The sequence below is a fragment of the Nyctereutes procyonoides genome, unplaced genomic scaffold, assembly GCF_905146905.1.
Source record: "Nyctereutes procyonoides isolate TBG_1078 unplaced genomic scaffold, NYPRO_anot_genome, whole genome shotgun sequence".
Classification (NCBI taxonomy): domain Eukaryota; kingdom Metazoa; phylum Chordata; class Mammalia; order Carnivora; family Canidae; genus Nyctereutes; species Nyctereutes procyonoides.
Genome location: NW_026575046.1, coordinates 63,600,098 through 63,623,650, shown reverse-complemented (window position 1 = coordinate 63,623,650; position 23,553 = coordinate 63,600,098). Strand labels below are relative to the sequence as shown.

At 39.6% G+C, this 23,553-nt stretch overlaps 2 protein-coding genes across 5 annotated transcripts in view; one reads left to right on the top strand and one right to left on the bottom strand.

Moving 5' to 3' along the window:
* Positions 1-323: 323 nt before the first annotated feature.
* On the bottom strand, positions 324-19,356 carry AP3M1 (adaptor related protein complex 3 subunit mu 1). 3 transcript variants are annotated; one of them, XM_055325453.1, is made up of 9 exons: positions 19,076-19,356; positions 11,369-11,644; positions 10,560-10,731; positions 7,354-7,491; positions 6,142-6,227; positions 4,984-5,117; positions 3,955-4,162; positions 2,866-3,010; positions 324-2,405 (listed from the first exon to the last, which is right to left on the bottom strand). In XM_055325453.1, the coding sequence occupies exons 2-9, from the start codon at positions 11,639-11,641 to the stop codon at positions 2,305-2,307; spliced, it is 1,257 nt and encodes a 418-aa protein (XP_055181428.1). In that variant the 5' UTR covers positions 11,642-11,644; positions 19,076-19,356; the 3' UTR covers positions 324-2,304. The 3 variants fall into 3 exon arrangements, with proteins under 3 accessions (XP_055181428.1, XP_055181429.1, XP_055181430.1); XM_055325454.1 differs by lacking the exon at positions 19,076-19,356 and adding an exon at positions 18,682-19,053; XM_055325455.1 differs by lacking the exon at positions 19,076-19,356 and adding an exon at positions 18,799-19,053.
* A 183-nt stretch (positions 19,357-19,539) lies between these two features.
* ADK (adenosine kinase) overlaps positions 19,540-23,553 on the top strand; it is a 494,505-nt gene continuing 490,491 nt past the window's right edge. For both annotated transcript variants that reach the window (XM_055325527.1, XM_055325525.1), the window contains exon 1: positions 19,540-19,641. In XM_055325527.1, coding sequence (XP_055181502.1) covers positions 19,577-19,641 — 65 coding nt within the window. In that variant the 5' untranslated portion in view covers positions 19,540-19,576. The remainder of the gene's footprint in view (positions 19,642-23,553) is intronic.

Genomic DNA, 23,553 nt, shown 5'->3' with positions numbered 1-23,553 from the left:
GAGAGGAGCACTTCCAAGTGCTTTGCTGCAACCCTTACAGCTTATGTGATGATACAGAACAAAATCTGATCATGTTGGGATCCCTGGGTGGCGCAGCGGTTTGGCGCCTGTCTTTGGCCCGGGGCGCGATCCTGGAGACCCGGGATCGAATCCCACGTCGGGCTCCCGCTGCATGGAGCCTGCTTCTCCCTCTGCCTGTGTCTCTGCCTCTCTCTCTCTGTGACTATCATAAGTAAAAAAACAAAAAACTGATCATGTTTAGGCTGCTCTGATGCTGAGGCGTACCCATCTGAGAATGCTCAATAAGCAGTCAAGCTAAAAAATCAACTTGTTGCTTTCATCTTTTTATTGACAGTATAGCCAGATTAGAGAAAGGATTTACTGGATTCAAATGAATAAATACAATAATTTAATTGTAAAAGGAAACAATCTACTTGAAAGTTTTAGCAGAAATTGCTAGAGAGGGACTCTTGGCATATAATCTGCTTACTTATATATAAGAGAAGACAGCACAAAGAAAATTGGACAGTCCAGTTATACATGGTTGAGATTCGGGATTCTGCAGAAAGAAAATGTACTGATTGTTCTTTTGAGATAGGACATTAAAAGACATTAAAAATAAAAGCAACTGGGTTGTGTAACCAACGTTAGGCAAAGACAATAAATATTTGGCAACATCTTGATTTTAGCTGCCAAGCTAATATTGGTTACACAAGAAATTTCAAATTTTGCAAAGTGCCATTTCCTAGTAGGTGAACGGCAGGCTGGGTACCCTATGGAGGCAGAGGTAAGAACGCTGCTGTCTGCTGGGCTCTCTCTGGTAGCCTCAACCACTAGCCCTTAACAGCAGAGTGGGATGAATTTAAGGGCCGTTCTTATGATATGGGAGGAGTTAGAAGCCGAGAGGAAGGAAAAGAAGGGAGTCACAAGAAAAAAACTAACAGCATAAGTAAGAACCAGTGGGAACCATGACAAACAAGCACTTGTATCTTCCAGCCTTCCTCTCTCCTTCAGGTCTAATGAGGCCAAGTGACTGGGCAAGGACTTCAAAGCCAGTGAGGTTGAGTGAAATGATACAACTCTAGACTGACTTCTCAGTCAAGACGATCAATATGGTTTCATCAGTGTCACTGAGGATCTTGTTTCTGCCTCAATATCATGTACTGTATCAGTACAGCAGAGACACTCAAGTGACAATTATGACAACAGTCTGAGGAAGGAACCTACTGACTACTGTAGTCTTGGGAAGCACACAGTATGAAACAGGAGCTTCCCTTGAAGGCAAGGGATACAGGTAAATTCAAGACCTTAAGAACAACAATAAAAAAGATAAAAGATTAAAAAAAAAGTGACCATAGTGAAGCAGGCACATTTTTTTTTTCTTTTGCTGAACTAGGGCTTGAGGCCTTTAGGCTAAGATGGTTTAAGTGGATGAAGGTGGCAAAGTTCACTTAAGTTTCTCTTCTACCCTTTAATTTGCTTCAAATCTCAAATGCTTGTGCTTGCAATAACTTCCTAAAAGCAGAAGTAGTGTTCCCTTTTATTGCCTTAATAAAGCATTTGCCCCTTTGATACGATTTTTACTATGCTATCTAACAGCTGAACTAGTGGCACAAAACTGAGATGGGTACTTACTGCAGCAAGGTCCCTGTAAATCAAAATCTGAGCTTTACATAAAAATCTTATTTATAAAAAATACAATACCAAGTACAGTGAGAATGAAGCACGGAGCAGTGGTGCTCCCTGCCAGGGCCATGTGGAAGTGGCTTTTGCTACAGTGCTTGCTTAATGGCACAAGTGAAAAGCTGAATAAGGCAAACACTTGAAGAGGCAGTTTTTTGTAAACTTCTTGGGGTGGGGAGAACTTCCTCTGTGGGGATAGATGCTGATTTGGGATGGCTAAAATCAGGTGTGATGTTTGGCTGCACTTGATACATCACATTACAGATTAAGACTGCTCCTGCTGAGACCAGTTCACTTGTTTTCGGGGAGAGGTTATCACTGTAGCCTTTTGCCTTTATTGTCATGATGTGCAGCCTCCAGCTGACGCCCCCCTATGGAAGCAGTCACCTCCAGAATCTTTCTAACTGAAAAGATATAAAATAAGCTAAGTCATTCAAAGTTTCCTTAGCTGAAAGCTCCTTCAGAACCCTACATTGATTACTAAGCAACTTCATTAGCGGTGTGTAGCATGATAGGAATGCTTTGATTAGAATATGTATTCCCACCCACTTGGTACCTAACAGTAATAAACTATAATGACACTAGAAAAACAAACGGATCTTGAGGAATTTTGGCCTCTTCTCATGTTCTCACTTGGAACTTTCCAGCTTTCGTGACATATTTGACTCCTTTAAATGGCTTATATTTCTCCCCATACATGTCCAAGCGGTTTACTTTTAAGCCTGTGTCCAAAAAAAAAAAAAAAAAAGGTAAGGAAAGGAACAAATTATTTTCCTGGCCATACCAACCAACAGTTATTTTTCTAGCAATGAACACTACTGAGTAAATCTGACATTAACCAAGTGTCCCTTCTACTATTCACAAATTATAGCACTGTGGGGGGATGGTTTTAGTTCAGATTCCCAAGTGGGCAAAGAATGTCTTTTAAGGATAAATCTTTCTGTATGAATGACTCCTCCCTTTGTGCTTGGATGAAGAGGGTGCAGAGGAAGAAAGCTGTGTGAAATAAAGTGCTCTGCAAATCACTGTACCTCGGACTGTGGCCCCACAGCACGGTGTGACAGGCAAACTGGAGCTATTGTTCTTTCTAGAGAGGAAATGCTTGTACCCTTCTAAGCTCCAAATAGTTGACCCCAGCAAAACTCAGTTAAACCGCAAACATAAGTCAAAACTTATCCTTACCAGAAATAGCAAGCTGCTGGATCTTGAACTGTATGTTGAGACTTGGATTCTCTTCTGGCTTGGGTGCTCCAGACTGTAAATTTACCAGTCCTTTAAGACTCGGGAGCTTTTGTGGAGTAATTTTTCCCACATCCCATGTTAGTACCTTAAAAAGGCATAAGAAATACAATCTGAACCATTTACTAAAGACAAATGTTCAAAGACACTATAAACTTCTGTACAGAATGACGCACAGTATCTTGGAAACAAGGGACCTGGGATCTTCACAGAGTCTTACCACTAATCAGGTCTGTGACTCTGAATGGTGAGGGCAGAGAACCAACATTTATAGAGCATCCACTTTTGGATACAGCACTGTGCTTAGCACTATTCATACATCTCAAAAAGGCCTATGATGTAGGTTTTGTCTTCTTTTTACAAAGAAACTGAGGCTCTGTGGTCAACCTCTGGGGAAGTTCTTCAAATCCTGAGGACTGGTTTTTACTTTAAAAAATGCCTTTTCACTTAGCAGGCAGCTCAATGACTCTGCTGCTGAAAAGAACCACACTTTTTACCCAAGCAGGAATCTGAGAGAAAACCATCTTTTTACAGTTTCTCTGCAAACCCTTTGCTAGAGGCACGTTTACGTATGGTTATGTATGGTGAGGAAGCAGCTATCCTAGCCAGCATTCCCTGTGGAAGAGTATGAATTGCTTGTAAATGAAAAAGAAAGGTCTTAATGATCAATTTCTACAGAAAATCGAATAATTAATAGACTACAATACTAACTTCTTATATCCAGATCATGCTTTTCTCTTTTTAAAAAAGCTTTCTACGTCTTCTTCCTTAGTGAGTATGTCTCTAGATTATCAGTGGATGAGGAAAGGCACCCTCTGAAGGAGAACAGAATGAGTCTCACGTTTCTGTTCATCTCCTCAGCAGCAGATGCGGGATTCCCTCCATAGCCAGTGGCCGAGTATAGGTTGTTCTCAGGTTTTGTGAGGAACTTTAGTTTTAACCAAGACATTAACCCTTCCTTCTGCCCTCCCTGCCATCAGAAAATAAAGACTGCAGAAACATTTGCTCACTCTTGATTAGAGCTAGCTGTACCTTGGTAACTGGATCAAATGTATAGCTGCCTTGTGTTGGTGTCAGGTTCATATTCAGCACAACTTTGGGCATATGAACTGTTACTGTGATTCCTTCAATAGTTTTCCCCATATTCTGCTTTGGTCCAATTGTAATATCAAATCTACCGCAAGAACTGTTCTCCTTAAAGCTGATGCTATGTTTCACATACACCGGTATTGCCACTAGACTGAAAAGAAAAAGACAGATACAACCACAAACATAATTAATTGTGTGAGACAGCTCCTGAGGTAGCCTGAGTATTCCACTCCTTTGACTCTACCACAGGGCCATATACCCCCAGACCTGGAGGGTCAGCATTCACTAGTACTCACCAGAGAGTTTAAGCACCACCACACTAGGAATTACACAATTTCTGAGCAAGAAGTATCAAATCAAGACAGGACTCAAGATAGGATAAACAAGTGGCACAAATAGCCCTAGTTTGAAGAAATTAATTAAGGTCCCATAGAAAAGAGAATTTAAAATTAAACTAAATGAAATGTGGTAAGAGCCAAGAAATAACTCCTCTGCTTTTGAGTATTACTGATGCTACCCAAACGCCTTCTGATATTTTCAAGGGACAAACCATTTACAACCCACAGTGCCAATTCATTCATTTAAACCTTAGTACCCGAAAGAGTGACCGGAAGTCAGTTAATTGGGCGATTGCCTAGAGAATTAGAGATGTATCTGTTTCCCTCTGTCAGATATGAAGTCTACAGACCACAGTAAAATTATGGCATGGGTTCAAGGTTTTGTGTAGGTTGTGCACAGTCCAAAGTGTTTGTTCTCCGGTATATGTTTTACTAGTACTTTATATTCTCACATTCAAGGAACACTGATTATTTTAGATACATATTTTCACCAGTTCTTCCTGAGTTTCCTAATGAGCCATGGCCAAAGAGAGCAGTGATGAATTCAAGTATCCACCTGTCAGAATGAAAAAGGTAAGGGGACTACCCATCACTGATACATGATAGCAGATTTCTAGTTGATGCATCAACGTACTTTTGTGAGCTGACACGATACGATATGAGTCGAAAATTTCCATCTGGAGGAATAAATGACAAAACTCTTTCAGATTCCCAACGCTTGAACCGGATGCAGGGGTGGAAGCTGACATCGTCGAGAAGCCGTGGGTTCTGCCAGGAAAACAAGACGGCAGTATTCACAGAGTGTGCGGAATAGGGCAAGTCTGCTAGGATACTATGAGAAATTAATATACTCCCTAAGGATAAAAGTTACATTACGAGTTTGTTACTATGACCACAATAACACAGTTAACAGTTTCACAAGGCTTTGAGATTTCAAATATATTTTGTAAAGCAGGGGAGGGGGCAGAGGGAGAGGGAGAGACAATCTTCAAGCAGATTCTCCACTGAGTGTGGAACCAGATGCAGATCTCGAACCTCACAACCCTGAGCGGAAATCAAGAGCCGGCTACTTAACCATCTGAGCCACCCAGGTGACCCGCAAATATTTCATATGTTATTTTAGTTGAATTTCAATTACTATTAAGTAGGAAATGTGAGCCGTAGTATCATTTCCATTTCACAGATGACAAAAATGAAGTTGGAAGAACTCAAGGTCAAAACGAGACAGCAACAGAACTTTGTTCTCTTTTCTTAGTAGTGTATCATGCCAAGTCTAAAATGATGCAAAAGATCAATGCCCTTTCTTATCAGTAAAGCAAATAATTCAGTGAGACTACAGATTTGCAGAAGCCATCCAGCCATTTAAGCCACTTCTAACATAGCCAGGAGAAGACTTCTCCTCAGCCTTTCCATAAAGGTCATGCTCATTACATAAGCCACTGTCTTGGGAAGCTGTGCTAAGAGATAGGGGTACCTGAGATAGGGGTACCTGGGTGGTTTAGTTAAACAGCAGGCTCTTGGTTTTGGCTTAGGTCATGATCTCAGGGTTGGGAGAGCAAACCCCATGTCAGACTCCCTGCTCAGCGTGGAGTCTGCTTAAGATTCTCTCTTTCTCTCTATCTTCCCCTCCCCCTGCTCATGCTCTCTCTAAATAAGTAAATAAATCTTAGAATATTTCTGAGATAATACTTACAATCTAAGATACAAACATCTCTCAGTATTTATCATTTCTTTCAGTACTTCATATATATTAGGCATACAAAGATCTACAGGACAGGAGAACAAAACTTACCATGAAAGAAAGAGAAAGGTCAGGCATTCCAGATAGCTTAATGCAAGCATCAATGACCCCCTGAATTTCTGCAAACACTGTAGATCCTGAAGAAAGGAAGTGATAACATCACTGGAATTGGAGTCTAGTAAAGACTAGAGCGATCACTGTCTCTGAAATAATGGAGACATCGCCTCGGTGTCAGACATAATGAAACTTGCACATCTACTAACAAGCTAGTGGGACAGAGGATCCATTGCACCAGTTATGACAGTTTCTTCACTAAACGCCCACACCTAACTGGTAGGACTGGGGTAATTCTACGGAATATCAAACCTGCCTCTGTCTTGACATAGTCAACCTTATAAGACTGCTGGATATGAAATTAAAATGTTTTTGGGGTGCTTAGGTGGCTCGGTCTGTTAAGCAGCTGACTCCTGATTTCTGCTCAGGTCACGATCTCAAAGTCCTGAGATGCAGCCCCACCTTGGGCTTCCTGTTGGGCATGGAGCCTGCTAAAGATTCTCTCTCCCCTTCTGCCTCTGTCCCTCCCAATCAACTCTTTCCCTTTTATAAAAAAAAAGTGAAGTTAAAATATTTTTAATGGAATTTAAAAATGAGGCAAATTTCTCATTGAAATGGACTAAGCTGTTAACTTTGAATAGGAACCATTATTCTGTAATAATGTAGCTATTATTCTGTATGATAGAATTTTTATAATGAAAAGGGCACTGATTGGAGAAAAAATCCTGGCTATAATTCACAATAACTCATTTTCACACAGCAACTAGCTGTGTGACCTTGAGCAGATTACTAAACCCTTTTGAGCCTCAGTTTATAAAATGTGAAGGTTGGACTAGATGTTTTAGTAAAATTTATGGTTCTAATAGAGTACAGCTGTATTGTCTGGGGTCTTCAGAAGTACTGTATGTAAAGTGGTAGCAAAAGTATGGTGCATGGTAGATAATACAATAAATGTTGAATAAATGGCAAGAGGGAGAGGCAGACAGGATAATAACTGGCTTAAAGTAAGGCAGCATGAGATCTGATTTACAAAGGTTTGGCAGATCTCAGCTAGTGGTTATGAAAATTATTATGTAGCCTCTGGGCAAAATAAACAGATTTTAAGCTATCAGGAAGTGAATGCCTTGCTGCTGAAACCATACTACCAAGAGATTTCAATTTTGTCAGCTCAACTGTTTTTCCCAAATAAGATCACATGCACACAATTACCTGATTTATCTATAATTGCATCTATTTCTTCAACGACATCAAAATAGGCTTCATTATTTGTGTACTTTACCCCTGCCCGGCGCCATGGGATGTTGGACAGCTGCCCAGTGGGGAGTGTGTCCCCAACATTACTACTGCCTAGAAACCGGAAAAGGAGAAAGCAAAGGTAATGCATAAAATAGTCATCAGGAAAGCTATTAACAAAAAAAAAAAAAAAAAAAAAAAAAAAAAAGGAAAGCTATTAACAAGGGTGATAGGCTGGCTCAGTTGGTAGAGTGTGCGACTCTTGACCTTGGGGTCGTGAGTTCAAGCCCCACACTGGTGTATAGTTTATTTTAAAAACAAAAAAAGAAAGAAAAACTATTAACAGGAAAAAAAAAAAAGAATGCTTTAGTTGCTTCTTTAATGTTTACGTTTTCTTCATCGAAGTTGTGGATGGTTTCCAGAACTACTGGAATTGCTATACCGACATGATCAAATTTCTAGGGGACAGAAATAGGCCATGTGGTCCTCTATGTGCCAAACCAGGTTAAATTCATTTACCTATCTTTTGCTTCCTGTGTGTTAACAGTAACCTAACCTAATTCTAGTGGCTCAACAACAGAATCTCGTCCTGCTGCCAGTGATGAAGAAAAGAGGCTAGTTGTTGTAGAACCTTCTGCTGATAAAATGTCTCCACTGAGAATAAGTGATAAGTAGGCCCTTTGGTATTCAGCTTAAATTCTACATGAGATGCTGCCAAGCAGGCCTCAGCAGAGTAACTGGATGAAGAACACACTCTGGCCTTTTCCCATTTTAAGGTCAGCACAACCATATGGCTGTAATATGGCTAAGGTTTAATATAGGGCTAATTTACTGGTAAGTTGACATATGTCTGAAAGTAAGTCTGATTGTCCAAAACACACCCTTGAGCTGTGACATATTTAACATTTTGGTTAATTTATATTTCTAATTCAAAAGTAGTATATGCTTAGTAACAACACATGGAAAGCTCAGAAAAGTGGCTAAAAAGAATCTATCTTTCTGTTACCAAAATACAACTACCATTAAAAGTTTGGTATAATTCTTTAAACATTTCCCTCAAAAATAGGCTGCATTTATTTTTTTCTATTTTGGTAAGTTTGTTATTTTTGACTGCACCTTAAAATATAGTTGCAATCATACTGTATATACAATATACTGTATATATATAATTAGATTTTACAGTCTAATTATGATTGGTGTTTGTGTCTCATTACTCAGTAAAAAAAACAGCTCTGCTCCTGTTAAATAATTAATACAATTCTAGGTTTTTCATGTTGTGTGTTTTTTTTCTCATATAGTTCCATCTACAGAATGCTCTTATTCCTCCCTCTTTCCCTAAATTCTGCTGATTCTTTAGGGCCCTGCATTGGGGCCAAGCACCACAGTTCAGGAGGGATTATTTCATCTACTGAACCATTCTCTTGAATGCACTGCCTTAATAACCTATGTATTTTCATTCTCTATTTTAGTAACTATAAAATACATGTTTATTTTAGAAATTAGAAAGTATTAAGCAAAAATAAAGATAGTATGTTGTTCCTTAGTTGGAGACGGTCATTGAAAATATTTTAGAACTTTTTTGTCTGTAGGAATGTTTATGTGTAATTAACAGAAACTTTTATAGTTTTATGTTGGTATTTTTTCCATTTAGTATTATATCATGTGTACTTTCCAATGTCACTGTATTGTTTATAAAGTATGGAATTGCCTTTTACAATGTTATATTATTATTTACATACTTTAATTTTTTTCTAATCTCCCATCCAGAGTCTAAGTTTTAGGTGCATACATTCTATCTTATCTTTCCTTGAATTTCTCCTAACGCTCAGCTTTGTACAGAAGATGAATAAAGGCCTCTTATAGGCCTCTCTTGTCCCATTTTTTTAGGTCAGTACACTTAGAGCGGGGTTTAAAATGGTAGACAGCATAGCTGGTGTGTTATGTAACATTTCACAGAAATCTTTCTCTAGAAGACTTCGATACTCTCAAAAAATATTGTCATCTGGATGTACCTAATTTCTAGCTATATTCAAAAAATAAAAATTACAAACTTATAACATGGAGCACCTGGGTGGCTCAGTGGTTGAGCGTCTGCCTTTGGTTCAGGTCATGATCCCAGGGTCCTGGGATGGAGCCCTGCATCAGGCTCCCCACAGGGAGCCTGCTTCTCCCTCAGCCTCTCTGTCATTCATGAGTAAATAAATAAACATCTTTAGAAAAAAAAAGAAGCTTAAAACAAAGTACAAGGTCACAATGCATGAGATCTCACTAATTTCCCATCTTTTTGTTTTTTTTTTTTTTTTTTTTTTTTTTTTAATTTATGACAGTCACAGAGAGAGAAGGAGAGAGAGGCAGAGACACAGGCAGATGGAGAAGCAGGCTCCATGCACCGGAAGCCCGACGTGGGATTCGATCCCGGGTCTCCAGGATCGCGCCCTGGGCCAAAGGCAGGCGCCAAACCGCTGCGCCACCCAGGGATCCCCCATCTTTTTGTTTTAATAAATCTTCTGCATGTATAAAACAAAGACTTGGAGGAGATAATATGTACTCTGTGGTGGAGAGTCTTAAATTTTCTATATCCTAGTAATATGGGGGTAACAACATAATGCTAGTTTTATAATGCTATTTATAATTTTAATTTTTCTCCCAGTTTTATTGAGACATAATTGATATTTAACATCATGTTAAGTTTAAGCTATACAACATGATGATTTGATATACTTATATACTACGATTATAACCCAATATACTGTTAGTTAACATCTTCATCACATCATATACAATAGTGCTAATTTAAATATTAAAATGCCAGTCTATAAATAGATTAAGTGTTCTTCTAAGTAGCTTCACATATAGGCTTTCCTTTTATAGCCTCACTATATTGGCTTCTCTAGGATTAACTGGGAAAATTTATTCAGTCTTATTATTTAGTGTTAAGTAATAGTAACAATGTTATTGTGGTCTTACAGAAAAGCCTATAATAAAAGAGTAATTATCAAGTTTTCTTTATCATTTAAGACCTAGTCTCCTCATGAAAAGAAATACACATTCATTTCAACAATACTACTAACTTTAACTCTGGCCAAACTGAACTACCTTAATTATTTGCCAGATCAAGCAACAAGGAGTTGTTTATAAAGTGTTAATTGCTTAGTTCCTAAGGCAGCACATTTTCACCTTACCTGTAATAGAGTTGACGACAGAACGTAGAATTGTTGGTGGTTTAATCAGTTCTTTCAAAATATTAGATTCAGTAGCCAGTGGAAATCCATTGTCCAACATTTCTTCCAAGAGCTCATATACAATGACCACATTATCCTTAATTGCAGCTTCCGAACACTCACCAAAGTAGTCCTTAACAAAATGTACATAATATTGTACAATGGAAAGCATGGAGAAAGGCTTGCTAAACACTCTTTGTTTAGAAGGATAAACTTACAGTAGCGTAATTAATTAAGATGTTGAAATATGTAAATTAGAAAAAACCCTCTATAGTTCTATATGCTATTTCTCAATATCTTCAGATTGAATTGAATTTCCATTACATTGAAACATTAAACTAGGATGCGAACTATTAACTTAATTTGCTCTGATTGGGTACCCCTAAAACATAGATAAGTTTTCAATTATTTGGTACATTTAGCAAGATAATAAAATGTAAATATTAAGACGATTACATAACCAATAAAAATCTTGGGGCCATTCAGAGAACTGTATGTGGAGGGCATTACTGTTTCCTGATGACACAATTTGTAATACATATAAAAAATATGGCTTCCATGACCATGAGATTATGGTGTTCTACTGAAATAGTGAATGGAACAGCCATGTATACTGCTATACACCCTACAAAGAAAGGGTTTATGAATTTATTCTTAGTTGAAAAGAAGAAACAGGATACATCCAAAGCTGATTACTTAGAGAATATAATCATTTATCTCACTCCCAACTAACTTTAACTTAAATTCAAAAGATTTGATGAGTAACCAACCTGAAAAGTGTCAGCAACTCGATGTAGGAACTCAATTACAAAGAGAGGTGGCACTTCAGTCTGTATGACAGACACAAAGAAGAGCTTATCCCTGTAGATACTGATGAGGTAGTGATGAGGTGTTGAAATGACAGGTGGTACATTTTCAACATCAGCAGCTTTCTCTTGAGCTTCAAAGAAATAATCACAGACAGACTGGCTCACAACGCTCTTCCAGTGCTTCTCTAGAAATATGTCACCGGAACAGTTTATGAGAAATAGACTGTGGATCATTTTCTAGGGGGGGGGAAAAGTTTAAATTTAGTGTACATCAAAAAGTATCCTTGTACTATTCTGATACCCAAACCAGACAAAGGCAATACAAGAAACTATAGACCAGTATCATGTAAGAATAGTTATAAAAATCCTTGACAAAATACCAACAAACTAAATCCAGCAACATATACAGATTACACACCTTGACAAATGGGATTTATTCCAAGAATGGAAGACTGGTTCAACATATGAAAATCAATCAACGTAACACACAGTATACATAAAAGACAAAACATATAATCATTTCAAAATGTGTAGGAAAATCATTTGATAAAGTCTAGCACTTGCTTATAATAAAATGACTTAAACTAGAAAAAGAAACACTTTAAAATGGTGGGTTTTATAATATGTGAATTATATTTCACTTATAAAATATTCTTACTATGACACACAAATCTACTTCCAGGCAGATTAAACATAAATGTGTAAAAATGTGCACCAAAAACACACATAAAAATGTAATGTTGTAGTGAAAACCTGGAACAACTCAAATATTTATTAATAGTACAATGGAAAAATAAACTATAGTGTATTATTAAAATGAAACATTATACAGCAATGAAAACAAATAGCCTATTGTTAAATTAAGCAAATACGGATGAATCTTACAAATACAATATTGAACAAACAAGCCAGATGCAAAAGGACACGTAAGTATGATTCTATTTATATGTGGTGCTAGAACAGACAAAATTAATCTATGATTTAAGAAATCAAATGCCATCTTTTATGGAGGAGAGAGGGAGGCAGTGACTAAGAGGGGATGGGGGATATTTCCTAAGGTGCTTATAATGTTTAATTTCTTGATCTAGATGATAGTTATAAGTTATATTCATTTTGATAATTCATTGGGTTTTATATTGTGACATACAATTTTCTGAGTATAACTTTATGTCAAATAAAAACTTTATTATCCTTGCAAATGGGGGATAGTAGAAAAATATCTAATAAACCTTAATGTGTTCATTTCTTTTATGTAGATAACATCACTTATCAGGTGTTTAGTCCCGTGGTCCACTAATTCGAAATTATAGTATTGTATAAGTGTACTCCAACTGTAAAAAACTTAAAATGAATAGTTTCTCTGCATGAAGATAAATTACAAAGAGGAAAGGAAGACTTTCCAGAATGCATTCATTCAATTCCATTGTCACAGAAGACAATGACACCAACCTAATTCTTTTGAGAGCAAGTCATTTATTTTATGAATGCAGCTGACATTTAAGGACTACCTGGTGATTATTTCCCCTTCCCATTTGGCATAGTTTCAGAAGTTTTTAAATAAATTACTAATTACTAAGATGTGTTTTAGAAGCTACTGTATTAATAAATATGAACATTAAGAGTTAGGGTTCCTGTCACTAGAAAAAAACAATGTTTCTTTGTTCAAAGCCATCTCTATTTAGTCAAGCAATCAACATGAGCTGGTAGCAATAACTCTGAAGCTTTTTACCTACTAAATTTTTCTAGATTAATACTGAAACCTATTAAATTTTTCTACTTTATCTAGTCGGATGCTCTGTTTAATAGGTTTGCTTTGTGTCAGTCTTATAGTTCTATTCAGGTGTTAAATAGTGTCACTGGAATGTAGACTTACTATGTAGAACCTACTGACTTTAGCTATAACCTCCGCTGATACACTTTTTAAAAAAGTGAAACAGGAATATCCAAGGATAAGATTTGCAACTAAATTTGTATTATGATAGCTTTTCTTGGAATGAAATCTTCATGTGAAATACAAAGTATAACTGAAAGAAGAATATTGTAATCCACTCAATGAGATTTAGATTTGAGCACTTTGGGTTAGCCGGTTGTGGAATATGGTACTCTTTGAGAAACTAAATTTTCAGCTCTATTCAAAGTGTTTATTCATTAAGGATAAATAAATATCTAAAATGTCTTCTAGGCCAGGTACTATACTAGGCACTTACTTACCTACATTATCTCATTGAATCTTTACAACTCAATGTTACAGATATTGCACTTATCCCTGTTTTACAGATAAGATAATAAGGTCTTAGAAATGTTAAATCAGATCATACAATAAGTATCAGAGCTAAGGTTCCAACCCAGGCCTGGATGAATCTTGGGCTCCTGTTCCTACCTGACTCCTGGAGACTAATTATTATGAACACACATAATGCAGAACTGTCCAGTAGGATTTCCTGCAATGATGACTGTCTTATATCCGTGCAGTCCAATATAACATCCACTGTGGCCACTGAACACTTGAAATGTGGCTAATGCAACTGATGTACTGAAGTTTTAATGTTAACTAATTTAAATTTATATAACTACATGTAGCTAGTGGTTATCATACTGGACTGAGCAGCAAATGTGCTCTTTGAGCTTATAATATAAGAAGAGCTGAAGGATATGTTTCCTATTTAGTTAAATGCCAAAATGTCTTCTAATGAATTATTTACAGCAGAAATTATATTTAAAACATCTGACATAAGTTATCTTATTAAACCATTTATTCTATAGAAAGTATAGTTCACATGGATTGGTGGTACTTTGTGCCACAGTACATCCTACAAGAGTTGTTTGTTCTTGAAGCAAGTGGCTTCATAGTTCCTTTATTTTATAGGCCAGCTTCCTAATCATCATCTTACTGGTGAAAAATTCTTTCCAGGGAGTTTGCACTCCTGGAAAGTTGTTTTTGTTGGTAACAGTTCTAATCTCAGAAGAATACAGTAAGTTAAACCAGCCATCTGGATTTACTGCTATCCTTAGTACTGGGATGAAAGCATAACACTTACAGCTCTCAACATTGCTTGGCTTTAAAACCCAATTCACCTTTCTATCATAAGAAAAGAGAGCTTAGAGGTGCTTGGGTGTCTCAGTTGGTTAAACGTCTGCCTTCAAAAAACAAACAAAAAAAAGTCTGCCTTCAGCTCAGGTCATGATCCTGGGGTCCTGGGATGGAGCCCCATGTCAGGCTCCTTGCTCAGCAGGGAGCCACCTTCTTCCTCTGCCCCTCCTCTTGCTCATATCTCTTTCTCTTTCTAATAAATACAATCTTTTAAAAAAGAGAGAGATTATTTATTCTATTCCTTTATGACCAAAGGCTAATGCATATAACAATGAAATAAATGTCACATGTGACAATATAAATTAGCCTGTTTCTTTAGTTACTTATTCTTTTGGTAGCTATAGTTACTTCTTTTCATCTTTTTAATAAACTTTCTGGGAAAGCTACACACTGCAATCACAACCATTTTTTGGTTCTTAGTGACTTTTGAATCAGAAAACAGAATGAGACCAGCTTATTTTAAAGCCACTTGAGGGACCCCTGGGTGGCGCAGCGGTTTGGCGCCTGCCTTTGGCCCAGGGCCCGATCCTGGAGACCCGGGATCGAATCCCACATCAGGCTCCTGGTGCATGGAGCCTGCTTCTCCCTCTGCCTGTGTCTCTGCCTCTCTCTCTCTCTCTCTCTGTGTGTGACTATCATAAATAAATAAAAATTAAAAAAAAATAAAGCCACTTGAGAAAGTTCCATCAGAGCTTTGACTGCAGCTTAAATATTTCATAAATCCTCTTTACCAAATGTTGGACACTCAACCTGATGATTCACAAACAATGCAATTATAATACAGACGGTCCCTGACTTATGATGGTTTAAGATTTTTCTACTTTAAATTTGTGCAGAAGTGATACGCATCCATTAGAATCCATAATTCGAATTTTGATCTTATTCCAGGAGAGCAATATAATACTCTCTTGGGATGCTGGGTAGAGGCAGCAAGCTGTAATTCCCAGTCAGCCACTTGATCACCAGAGTAAACGACAAATACACTTACAACCATCCTGTTCTTCACTTCAGTATTCAATAAATTACAAGAGACTCAACACTTTACTCCAAAATACACTTGGTGTTAGTTTTACCCAACTGTGGGCTAACAGTAAGTGTTCTGAGCACATTTAAGGCAGGCTAGGCTAAGCTATGATGCTCAGTAGGTTTAGGTATATTAAATGCATCTTTGACTTACAGTATTTTCAGGACATAACCTCATCATAAGTTGAGGAAGATACGTAGTCAAAATATCCTTCAAATAGTGTCTAAAAAAGAAAATGCATTCCTTCTACATATAACAGAATGGAGGCACAGAAGGGCCTATATGCAAGGTAAGAGAATGAGATTAGAGAAGAATCTAGCACCTCTGATTCCCAGGCAATATTTTGACCATTTACTCATTCAACAAGTAGTTCTGAATATGTTTTATATATAGTAAGCAATGGCGATAAAAGAGTGAACAAAGTAAGAGTACCTGAACTCAGAGTGTTTAGAATTCAGCAACGAAGGCAAACAATACAGTAAGATGCAATTTCTATGACAGGGGAAATACAGTGTCCTTCAGAATTCCACAAATCTTTGAGATGACAGAGAACACAAGTAAAGAAATCCAGTACAAATTTAGCAACTTTAGGAGGTGAAGGTAGGTGGCAAGAGGAGATTGGGAAGGAGATAACCAAATACTGGTTCATTTAATTGTCAGAGCAGTTTTTTATGGTAGTAAGCAGGGAATTCATGAAATCCAATTGACAGTTAAAAAAACATTGCACTGTAGAAATTTAATAGGGCACCAGTTCAGAGATGAATTATGGTGGTGGCCTAGACTACAGTGTTGACAGCAGTGATGAAGTAAAATGAAAAGATAAATATTCAGGCTTAAGCAAAGATTAGGTGGATTTGGATGCTGGAGATGAGAGGGAAAATGAGGCACTTAGCTCTGATCCTGTATATTGACCCAATTCTGGATATATTTGACCCAAATGGATATATTCGAAAAACTATTATAAATGTAGGTCTAGTGCTTCAGAGAGAAGCTGAGTTGGAGACATGCCTGTGAGTACACGTGCCTTTTGTTAATGGGAATTATAGCTACAAGAAGAAAAAAAAAACTATAAAGAGATTATGTGCATAGTAAGAAGAGAGCCTATGGAAAGAATTCCAACATCTGAGTAGCAAGTGGGTCAAGGAAGTGGGCCTAAAAAAAGGCTGAGAAGATGTGGCTAAAGAGCAGTAAAAAAGAGGGGGCTAACAGTTTTTAGTAACTAGAGGTGTTAGTCTTGTTTCCAGAGGAACAGAATACTACACATTTTAAAGGGCACAAAGAGGTCAAGCTATAAGAACTGAACATGTGGTGTTTTTTTTTTTTTTAATTACCTGCTGAAGGGCTTTTTCAGACTCCCCTTCAATTCCGTAGAATTTTAATATTATATATTTATGTATCTAATATACTGTAAAAATACTATGTTTTATATATGCAATGATTTTTTTTTTTTTGCCTCACAAAAAGCAATTCCTGTCCCTATTGAGAATTTATAAATTAACATATAGAGGACATTGGTGATCTTAGTAAAGGTAGTTTAGTGGTAGTTCAGTGAAAGGCAGGAACAAGACAGGCTGAAATGGGCTGAGAAATAAATAGCAAGAAGTGGGGAAATCAGAGATAAGGAGAGAAGATGATACATTCAAGAACTCTAGCTGTCAAGAGGCTGAAAAGATATGAAAATAAATGGGAGTATTTCACACAGTTAAGAAAGAATATTTCTAATTGCTGAAGGAAAGGTGTGAGTAGAAGGGGAAAGGTGGATGATGTAGGTGGAAAAAACTGAATAAAAGAGGCTCCTGATAGGGTAGGAGAGGATGGTATTGGGTAGATGAAAGGATCTACCTTCCCTCATAAGGGACACTTTTCCTCTTTAAACAAAAGGGAAGAAGTTTTGTACATTTGGTGGTAGGAAGATGATCGCCTCTATTCTCTCTGTGCAATAGGAGAGATCATTTGTAGAGGGAGAATTCCTCTTCTCTATAAAAGCCATCTGCTACTCATGCATTGAGGTATTATTGAGCTACTTAAAAATATCTAGCCTGGGGAACTCTGTGTATAATGGCGAATGTTTAGAAATATTCTAAAAATCCTAAGATTCAGTAAGAAAAAATCAGCCTTCCTGCAAAGAGAGTTTTCCTACCAAAGGTATGTAAATTTCAGGTACTTCCTCATTCATCTCTTTTCCCAGCTTTTCCTATAGTCTCAATTGAGAGTGTCCTCCTTCCTCCAAAACCAATTCTTCCATTTTTATTTTGACCCCACTCCCTTCTCTCTCTTCTTGGATCTTATCTCCTCTTTCTTGAATCTTTAATCTTACAAACCTTGGTTATTGTTTTCTGCCCCCAAACATAATGTGCCTTGTATTCTTTAAAACAAACTCAGGGGACAGCCCGGGTGGCCCAGCGGCTAAGCGCGCTGCCTTCAGGCCCAGGGCGTGATCCTGGAGACCCGGGATCAAGGCCCACGTTGGGCTCCCTCATGGAGCCTGCTTCCCTTTCTCTGCCTGTGTCTCTGCGTCTGTGTCTCTCATGAATAAATAAATAAAATCTTAAAAAAAAAAATAAAACAAACTCAGGACTTGACTGCCTCAATAATGACTTGCTTCCTGCTCCAAATGACGGATTAGTTTACAGTCGCAGTTAGTATCTCCTACCAGTTACTCACTATATTAAAGCAGTTCTCTCAAATAGCCTAAGGACTCCCTAATCATCGAATCTAGCTACCTAGCCTCAGACTTCAACTTCCTCCTTTGATCCTTGCAGCACTTCGTGTCACTGATAACTTTCCCCCCAACCCAAATAAATACTTCTTACCTTATTACAGGAAAACTTCACCTGGTTTAATTCTCACCTTGAAAGTTTCTTTTCGGCTTACTTCCCAGCCTTTTTTTTTTCTTTTAATTTTTCTACCGTCCACACCTAAGACACTGTTTCAAACTCGATATATCCCAATCTCCACAAAATTCCTCCTCATGTGAGGGCTCCTAATTTTAGTGGCTCCACCTCCTTAATCATATAGGCTACATATGCTTCAACTTCGGGCACGACCCAAATCCAACAAATCCTACCAGCCACAGCGCTCATCACTTTAACACCATCAGTTTGGATTCCTGTCACCTCTCCTGAAGCCCTGGGACAACCTCCTCACGGTATTCCCTACCCCGAGCTCATCTGGGCGCCACCCTCTGACTGGACGTCTGTTCAGGTGTGTCAGGGGTTTTGTCTTCCAACGCCGAAGCCTGGGGCTGACGTCCAAGCTGTCGGTACTCCGGCTCACCGTGGATGGCAAGATCTTCTCCCCGAGCCGAAGCACGGCGAGGGACCCCAACGAGTCTGAACCTCTTGGGCCTGGGGCCGGAGCAGGCCGGGCTGCAGGTGCACCTCTCCCTTCCGGCCCTGCAGGCGAGCAAGCCCGGAAGGCCGAGAGGAAGGCGCGGTCAGCATCAGAGACTCTCCCGCAGCACCGGCTGGAGTCCGGAGCCCCAGCTACTCAGACTGCTCCCCAGTTTTCGAGCTGTTCCCAGTCCGCAGACTCCCCGCCCCCCCACACTCACCCCGACACCTAGGCCAGCCAGTGATTCGGCGCCAGGTCCACTCCGGACCGAGGCTAGGCAGCTGAAGAGGCCGCGAGGACCCCGAGCTGGGCTGCCCAGTAGATTGCCTGACTGACAGCTTCAAAGTAACCAACTGGGGCTACGGTATCGGAAAGAGTACACGAGCAGAAAGACGTTGGATGAGAAGAAAGGCGTCTCCTGAGGTTTAGGATCTAAAATCTTCTCGATCACTCAGAACCCAGAAGAAAGGAGGGTTTCGCACCATGAGGACTCAGGCGCTCGGACGCAGCCTAACTCAGTCTGGGGTCCCCCCGACTAGTCGGGTGGGCGGGGCCAGAAAGAGGCTGGGCCAATGGCTGTGGGAGGGAGAGCCGCGGAGCGGAGCGAGTCGGGAGGGGCGGGGCTCGGAGAGAAGGAGGCGGTGATAAGGAGAGGGGGCGGGGCCAGAGAGCCGAGGGGCGGGGCGCACGCCGGGAGCCCGAGTGGGGTGGGCGCGCGAAGATGGCTGCGGCCGACGAGGAGCCGAAGCCCAAAAAGCTGAAGGTAGAGGCGCCCCGAGCGCTGAGGTGAGCGCTACTCGACGTCGGGTGGAGGGTGACGGCGCCTGCCGCTAACCAGGGCCCACGTGGGGTTGCGCGGCTCCGGCTGTCGGCGTGGGGCCAACGCGCAGGACCGGCTGCTCGGCGAGCTGCCCGCGAGCTGCCCGCGAGGCTGTGACCTTCTCGCCCGGCGCCGGCCCGCTTTGGCCGAGTAGCCGCCTGCTCCGGGAGGGCTTCGGCTGCCCTTGGCCAATCAGAGAGCCGGCCTGGGGGAGCCTCGCCGGCAGTGGGCAGGCTGAGGGCGCCACGTGGGAGCTGGTGCGACCCTGGCGGACCTGACCGGTCCGGAGCCGCGTCCGCCGCGGCCACCTCCTGTTCCCTTGGGGTTACGACGAGGGGGCCCAGCCACTGCCCTCCCTTGGGCCAAAGACAGAATTCCCGGGGATTTTTCGTAAAGTGTCGCGGAAGGGCGCCTTGACCTTCCTTTTTTTGTACCTGCTCTGAAAGTGGACACCTTTGAAGACCACCTCTGCAGGGACCCAGATACCCCGCCTCCGAGGCTTTGCAGGGGTGGTATTTGGCTGAATGGATAGGGAATGTTGACTTTTCTTGTTTTCTTTGCACTTTTTGGCAACAGTGCTGCTGCCCCCAACACCTGCCTCAGTGTGATTGATGTGGCAGTTTATTTGCAAAAGATAGTTTGCTAAAATGTTCCCTCCTAATAAGTACAAAGTGCAACATGCACAATCCTGGATGATTTTGAAATATTTGTTGGAAGGCATTGACTTTTCTATCTAGAAGTAGACATAAATTGATTTAAAACTGTTGGGACCTTCCTTGATAGTACAAAATAAGTCTCATTTTTTTTTTCCCCCAACATCATCCACCTTCACCTCCTGAAATAATGAAGCATTGTGAAAAGAAAAGGTCAGTTAGGGACTTGGTAGTGTTTGCAAGCTATTTTGAATGGATGGTTATCAAATCCTTGGGAGTGCCTTTAATGTATTCCTACTATCCTCAAAGTGTTAGTGTGCCTACCTTATGAAAAGAAAATAAACTTGTTTTTCTTCTGACAACTCAGGATGTTCTATTTTTAAGCTTTCAAACCATAGAATAAATAAAGCAGAGGCCTTTTGAATCAGACTTACCTGGGTTCAAGGCATGTGCTTTCCCTACTTTGCCCATTATTGGGCTATTTCTTTAAAAGGTATGTCCTTCATACAGTTTCCTCTACCAAATTGAGAGACAGATGCAACTTTTCCCTATTACCCACTAAACATCGGGCCCTTCGATTTTCCCTTATGCTAATTCATTTTCAGAGCACTTTCCTGTTTCACAGATGAGGAAATTGAGGTACAAATGGAACAGTTAAGGAAGTGAAATATCAACCCAGAGCATCTGGGTGCAAGTCCATTGGTTGAAGGTGGATACTATAATTATCTTCATTTTACCAAGGAGGAAACAGTCATAGAGACATTAAGTTGATCAAGGTCACCTATCTAGTAAGTGAAGGGGTTGGAATTTAATCCAGGTTGATTCCAGGTCTGTACTCTTAATTATCATGCTATACTTAACTAACCAATTATCCAAAAATCCTTGTGAACTGTTAAGCCAATTTTTGTTTCTCTACTTTTGCTTTTTTTTTTTTTAGTGTACATAACTTTTTCTGTTATTGCAATATGTAGGCATATCATACTTCTTAAATATATAGACTCTATTGTATATGTCTTTAGTGTTTATTTAAAACGTGTGAAAGTCCTGGGGTACCTGGCTGGTTCAGTCATTAAAGCATGTGACTTTTGATCTCATGGTCATGAGTTCAAACTCCATGTTGGGCAAGGAATTTACTTAACAAACAAAAACATGTTAAAATCTTTTTTTTTTTAATTTTTTAAACGTTTTTTTTTTTTAAGATTTTATTTATTTATTCATAGAGACACACACACACAGAGAGGCAGAGACACAGGCAGAGGGAGAAGCAGGCTCCATGCAGGGGCCCCATGTGGGACTGGATCCTGGGACTCCAGGATCACACCTCGGGCTGCAGGTGGCGCTAAACCGCTGTGCCACCGGGGCTGCCCCCAATTTTTTTTTTTTTAAAGTCTTTAGGCTAAAACTCATTTTATATAATATCTACTTAGTACCACTTGTAGACATGAAGTTAAAATATTAGACACTTGAGTACTTGAATAAATCTCTTAATTTTGTGTCAAGACCTTTTGGGATTAGCTATTCCTACTTTTATTATATTTGGGTTTAAGGGTTGCAGTGTGATAATGTACCAAGTGGTTGGATTGCATGCATTATCTGTGACTGGCTTGACAGTTAAGGGGCTAGCTGTTTTGGTTGACTTTTTTTTTTTTTTAAGATTTTATTTATTTATTCATGAGAGACAGAGAGAGAGAGAGAGAGAGAGAGAGAGAGAGAGAGAGAGAGAGAGAGAGGCAGAGACAGAAGCAGGCTCCATGCAGGGAACCCGACGCGGGACTCTGTCCCGGATTTCCAGGATCATGCCCTAGGCTCGCTAAACTGCTGAGCCACTGGGGCTGCCCGTTTTGGTTGACTTTTAAGGGGAAGGGCTTATAAAGCCTAAGCAAAGTTTAATGTGTAGAATGAATCAGTGGGGAAAAATGTATGAGACATGTTTGTAGATGTCAGAGGAAGGACTTAGGACTTCGAGAATTTCAGTTAGCTCTAGGGTAGTAGTTCTCAACCAGGTGAAAATTTGCCTCCAGGGGACACTTTGCAATGTCAGGAGACATTTTTGGTAGGGGAGCAATACTGGCACCTAGTAAGTAGACTTCAAGGATGCTGCTTAACATCCTACAATGCACATGAAACTCCCTACAACAACAAAGAATTATCTAGCCAAAATTAACAGTAGTGTTGAGATAGAAAAAAACTGCTCTAAGGGAAAGCATCTGACAAGTCTAGCTTCCCTTTTTCAAATATCCATTATTTTTCTGTTGAATTGCTTTTCAGGTTGTAGCAGTTACTAAAGTTGTGAAGAAATAAGCAGGCTCTAACATATGTTCATGTTGGGTTGGGGAATAGAAGGGGTATTAATTGAATGCCAGACATTATTCTAGGTGCCTTATATATATTAATCTCGTTTAATCTTTCCAGCAACCCCATGAGGTAGATAACAATCCTCATGTTACAGATGAGGTATTGGAGCTGAAAGAAGTTGAGAATCATTTTCAGGAACTGATCCCTAGATAGATATGTTCCATGATGAATACCTACGTTTAGGACCGCTCATTTTCTTTTCTCTCTTGGAAATTTCATACCAGTTCATTTCTTTGGCAGTCTCCTTTAAGAGGATCCTGTTCCTTCGAAAGCTTATTGAACACATGCCAAGTCTGTTTTTTCCAGTCTTTAAATGGCTGCTATTTTAGGTATAATGCTAAAAATTAGGTACTAATATGTTGAGAGGTAAGACGTAGGTACCTCCTCCTGGGAAATGAATAAGGTTTGGGAAAATGATACCTGAGCGTTCTAAAGATGACAAGGAATTAACCAGGTATGAAGTAGGGTGTCTGGCTTTATAGGAAAGCTCGTTTGGAGGTAGATCAGAGAGAGCTGCCTCTGTCGGGGAATTACAGAAGTTTGGTTTGACTGAAGCAGAAAGTAGAGGGCATCCAGGCTTTGTACTGGACATTTATTTACAGGATCACGTGTGTGATTGCTATGTCCTTAAGTTCTAAGAACCTCGTTTTAACTATCTGCTGAATATCTCCTGAGTGTCTTGCTGATCCTTCAAAGTCATATATATCAAACTAAGTCCATCTGTTGTCCTGAATCTGCACCTTCTTCCATGGCTCCTGCGTCTGTTAATGGCACTACTAACTTCTCTTCCTCCAAAATTTGGAATCTAGGTATTTGCTTCATTTTCCATTCACATATAGTTATCAAAGTTGGTCTTTTCTTCTTCAGAAA

What these genes read in the sequence shown, in the direction of transcription:
- AP3M1 (XM_055325453.1), bottom strand. Translation starts at nt 11,641, where the DNA reads ATGATCCACAGTCTATTTCTCATAAACTGTTCCGGTGACATATTTCTA. An exon ending in TATCGTGTCAGCTCACAAAA is followed by an intron (nt 4,163 to 4,983) that starts GTACGTTGATGC and finishes TTTTCTTTTCAG; the next exon opens with TCTAGTGGCAATACCGGTGT. An exon ending in CATTTGATCCAGTTACCAAG is followed by an intron (nt 3,011 to 3,954) that starts GTACAGCTAGCT and finishes TGCCTTTTTAAG; the next exon opens with GTACTAACATGGGATGTGGG.